General features: G+C 34.3%; 1 protein-coding gene across 1 annotated transcript; it reads right to left on the reverse strand.

The window, feature by feature from the left end:
- Positions 1 to 351: 351 nt before the first annotated feature.
- LOC140987981 (heavy metal-associated isoprenylated plant protein 7-like) lies at positions 352 to 2,753 on the reverse strand. Its single transcript, XM_073456805.1, has 5 exons — positions 2,589 to 2,753; positions 2,182 to 2,356; positions 1,866 to 2,065; positions 1,048 to 1,138; positions 352 to 933 (listed from the first exon to the last, which is right to left on the reverse strand). The coding sequence occupies exons 1-5, from the start codon at positions 2,595 to 2,597 to the stop codon at positions 593 to 595; spliced, it is 816 nt and encodes a 271-aa protein (XP_073312906.1). The 5' UTR covers positions 2,598 to 2,753; the 3' UTR covers positions 352 to 592.
- Between the last annotated feature and the right edge of the window lie 2,283 nt (positions 2,754 to 5,036).

A 5,036-nucleotide genomic window follows, 5' to 3' on the forward strand; every position in this document is an offset into this window, starting at 1 on the left:
TATCTTAAATAAGAATATACGCAAAACATATTGTTCAGTGGGCATGGACAAACATATGGAACAAATGCATTATATATGAGTTGTTATTGAATCCCCTCCTTTTGATTACGGGCTCACTTTAATATGGAATCGTGGGGACAATTAGCAACTTTTCAAGCACATGTGCGCATGCCACTGCTTCAAAACCCTTTTTAGTTTGTGCTACATATAATCGCTATACAAACAGCTTGTCTATTATAAGGGCATGTATACATTTTTAATGGGTGTCTTAAAAATTTATGATATCACTTTCAGTAACGAAAGTCAAAAATCCCAACATAATAATATCAAAATCATTGAAATTTGCATACAAAAAGTTAATTAATCATCTTTGCATTACAAGGATAATATAAATGTTCCTGGTAACATGGAAAATCAGGGCAAATACATCGAAGAGAGAGCACTTAAGATTATGTTGCATGAAAAAAATGGAAAGACAACTTGCAGATTTTATTCGAAAACGGCTACTTATTAACATATATAATGCATAAGAATTCCAACAAATTAAACACTACATCCAAATGTAGTTGTAGTCCAGCTTCCAACAACACCATTACATAACAGAGCAAGCATTTGGGTTCTCATCACTGAACATTTGAGGCGCATAAGCATACTCCAAGTTATACTTTGGAGGCCAATACTCGTTCTTCTTGATGTCGGTTTTCTTATCGACATCATTGTCTTCCTTGCTTTCCTCTCCTTGTTTCTTATCTTCTTGTTTTTCATCCTTTTTCTCCTCTTCTTTCTTCTCTTCTTCCTTCTTCTCTTCATCCTTCACCACCGAGGCTTGTTTACCGGTTTTCTTGTACACATCATTCACTAGCTTATCTGGATCAAGAACACCTTTCACCGTGACTTGATCATTTGCTATGTCTGTTGTCACTGATTCTACCCCTGTGGCACAATACTGTATCAGCAATTGTATGCTCTAAAAAATTATGAACATCTCATCTTTCCATCGGCCAAACGCAAGTAGAACCGACTAAAAATCTATTACTAGCTTGTTACCATGAATTTTAACAATTCTCCTCTCCAATGCCTGAGCGCATGCATCACAGTGCATTCGAACTTTCAGCACGACGTTGATCACGGGTAGAGGCTGCCAGGTTCAAACGAAAACAGCCCAATTAACTCAACAGCCATATATGATCAGATATTATTATATATGCATGAACATTTATGATAAGTATGCCACAAATGCATGCATTTACAAACAGAAAAACTATTATGAATTCACCACATGATATGTTGTGATCAGTACACATATTTACTGCACAAAAACTAAAACTGCAAGATCAAGCAGTAGTAGTCCTTGAGATAAAAGGGAAAAGCAAACCTTCGTAAAGTACCTTAAATCACAGGTTTAAATAAATTTACTGTAGCTCAAGTCGTGCAACAGTAGGGTCAAGTGCCAGCCTATTTGCAGGACCTGTACTCTGCAGATACAGGTCCCATTCATTCGAATGGAGAATGACTCATCGTGTAATCGCATCGCGAAATGTGCCGAGTGATTTTGCTTTCCACCCATTACTAATTTCAGCTGTGCTGTGGTTTTCATGCCAGAAATGTAACAGCAGTCACAAGTTGCACTGCGCTCACCCAAAGCTGCTGTCTACTTAATGCCACCACTCAATAATTTTATTCACTGTGTTCTAATTATTAAAGGTGGTCCAGGTTTTTGTAACACCTCTTTTATATAATAATGCGACATAAATTCAGGTTCTTAATGTAATAAATACTATCATAGCGTAATAATAAAGAAAAAAAATACTATCGTAGCGTAATAATAATAAAGAAAAAGGATCAAAATAATAATTAAATAAAACCTCTACTTTCTTTTCTTCTTTGGGTTCTGGTTTAGTTTCTTCCTTCTTACTTTCTTCTGGTGGTTTAGGTAATGGTGAAATGAGTTCCACTTTTCTCCCAGTTTTCTTTTGAATCCTTTGGCACACCTTTGACGGGTCTGCCGCATTGCCTTTCACCACCACTTTACTCGCCTTGCAATCGGCCGTAACGTCCTCCACTCCTGCGTTTTAAAAACTAATTCAAACAATTCTACAGATTTATAAAAACCAGTGTATCATATAGCAAAATGGGAAAAAGAAAGCGAGAAAGACGGATCGATGGAGAGATTTTAATGACCTTGAAATCCTTTGAGGGATCTAGTAACTTTCCGCGCACAAGCCGCACAATGCATGTCTACCCTAAGAATAATTTCTTGAGGCTCTTCATCTTTCTTTTTCACTTCTTCCTGTTTATCTTGTTTTACTGCTGCTTCTTTAATCGTCTCTTCTTTGTTTCCCTCCCCTTTCTTTTCCTTCATTTACATCATATGAACCAGTAAATCAAATACATGATAAAAAAAAACAAAGAAAGAATAAGAAACCCTTGTTCCTTTAAACAATGACAAGAATGGCTGCTCGCATATGCAATCACACAGATGCGTATATATGAATCAGATAAAAACACGCACAGACGAGGGTAAAACATATTGGTCTCCAATCAATGAAACGAAAGAGAAGGCTATAATTTGAGGAAAAGGGACTCACTTCTCCCATCTCTTGTGAAATTCAGCGTCGGTGTATGGGCAGACAGACAGAACTACAATTTGTTGGACAATGAAATGGTGGCCAGTTCCCTTCTCTCGGTGTTTAAATTGTGGGCGTGTGTGTGAGTGAGGGACCGGAGAGTGTTTGCTGTATGTGCTGTCATGCGTGTAAGGGACACCGAATTTATAGCGGTGACGCAGAAATTGACCGTATATCCTGAAAATTAATATGCGTATCATATTTCTATATTCGGCAGATTAATTTTGTCGCGTAAATCTTAACACGACATCTTTAAAATGTTAGAATTTTTTTTAATGTATAATGTGAATTACAGTTTTATTACTATTGAAATTACAAAATTATCCAAACGAATTTTTTTTTTATTATTAAGCAGCATAAAAGATAAGAAAAGTGTCTTGTTTTTAAAACGTTTACATTCTCAAAAATATTGATAAACTCAAATTCGCTAAAAAATATATAAAAAATTTACTTTAAGTCACATTCTATGTGATCCGACCCCAATGATTGTCGAGTCTAGCCATGGTTATTGGAACTCCTAGGTAAATTTTACAATGCTAGCTAAAATAAAGAAAATATATACGAAAGATTTTGTTAGAACAGATGGTCAAATAGTCAACGAAGTCTACTAATATTAATATGGCCAGGTCAGTCCCTATAAACGGACCCATCAATCAATATATAAAAAATAAAAAGGACCGGAAGCTGGTGGGGCTCCATCAACCCAAATCGCCCAATCAAATGTTAACACGTATCGTATAAGATAATACCAGAGAACCCGAAACCCAACCCCAAAAAAGGGAAAAAGGCCGTGAAGTGAAAGTTTGATTGATGTTTTTGTTTTGGTGCCTTCAACCCACTGAATTTTAGAGAGACGTAAATCTCTCCTGAAATGTCTCGACTAATTTTTTAAAATTTAATAATAAAAAATACTTATTTTTTAATTTATGTATTTTAGAAACAATGTCTTCCATTTTTTTATAGTCAAGTTTATCTTTTTTCTCATAAATTTATATTGTTTTGAATATATACATACATACATATATATATATTTTGGTGCCTTCAACCCACTGAATTTTAGAGAGNCATTACATTTATGTATATTAATATTTTATATTAATTAATAAATAAATCATTATAAAAATTTAAATAATATTTTTGTGATTTCAAATTGGCGAAAGAGACACTGATGGACACATATGTAGAAAAAGAAAAAATCGAGATTAATGGTATTGGGCTTTTCCTGTGGTCCGTGATCGGGCCGGCCTAGGGGCTCTCTTTGCAAAAAAGGAAAAAAGCCAAAAAAAAAAAAAAGAAAGATTTGTATGAATGAACCAATCCTGTGAGGAATTGCTAGTGGACCATCCAAATGTACCTTTCGAAGTTTGGTGATTCTATTTATGAAGAATTAATTTTCTAAAGTCTAAATTGGCTTTGTAATTATGTTTCTATCTCCCTTTTTTTTTTTAGTGGGAAAAGTACAGATAATTCCATGATATCCTTAAGGAAATCCAACCGTTGTTAGAGTTTTTATTTTAACATGAATTCGAACCAACGTCTCTCCTCTATGGATTGAACGTGAGTAATATAAAATTCTGAAATGCAAGAAGAACATATCTGTCTTAAAAAAAATTAATACTATAAAAAATATACCAGTAAGAGAAAATAATATTAAGACAGTAAAGAGAGTCTCCTCCTATCCTTTTCGTGAATTTAGATTTAGATTAACACAATTAAATTAGTTGAAAAAGCACGCTTTTAGATGTAATTGTAAGAATCGTGAATCTCGAACCCGTATACTTTGTTGTTGAAATGTCAATTAGTTCTTCGGGCTTTTCTTTGAGGAAAATTCTTGTTGCTTTTATTCTTATCTTCTATTTGTTCAACCACCCACCAATTTCACCAATTTTTTTTACCCATGTGGAACCAACACACAAATATTTTATAGCACAATATTTGTATTGAATTCATTATTATAGTAATAGAAATACTTATTTTGTTTGATATCAATAAAATATTTAAAAAATGTTTAAACAATAGTTTTGAGTTCGCAAAAACATAAACTCGAACTGATCAGAAAGCTTCTTATTCGATTTTGGATCGATTCAAGTGGATTCATCCAAAAAGAGACGTCATTTTCGAAAGCTCCCATACGTACGGCTGGATGCTCATGCAACCAATATTTGCTTGTCAGGTCCAAAACAAGCCGCACTCCCAGACATTTAATTTTCGGGTCTGCTTCATAATTGATTTATTATAACTTGAAAGTTGCAAGAAAGGGGGTAAGTGTGTCTATCAAAGCCAGCTCGATATATACATCCATCACTAATATGAAGATTCATACCCAACGTGCATGGGTCCCTCAAAGATGAAATTGACCAATTTAACGAAACATGATTCAGTTCATTGAAGGATGATAAGGTGTATATA

Source organism: Primulina huaijiensis, chromosome 11 (genome assembly GCF_012295235.1).
Source record: "Primulina huaijiensis isolate GDHJ02 chromosome 11, ASM1229523v2, whole genome shotgun sequence".
In the NCBI taxonomy this organism is placed as follows: Eukaryota; Viridiplantae; Streptophyta; class Magnoliopsida; order Lamiales; family Gesneriaceae; genus Primulina; species Primulina huaijiensis.

Excerpts from the sequence above, each read along its gene's own strand:
- LOC140987981 (XM_073456805.1), bottom strand. Across the intron at positions 1,139-1,865 it reads AAGAAGAAAAGAAAGTAGAG|CCTCTACCCGTGATCAACGT; the intron begins GTTTTATTTAAT and ends TGAACCTGGCAG. Across the intron at positions 934-1,047 it reads GAGAATTGTTAAAATTCATG|GGGTAGAATCAGTGACAACA; the intron begins GTAACAAGCTAG and ends ATTGTGCCACAG.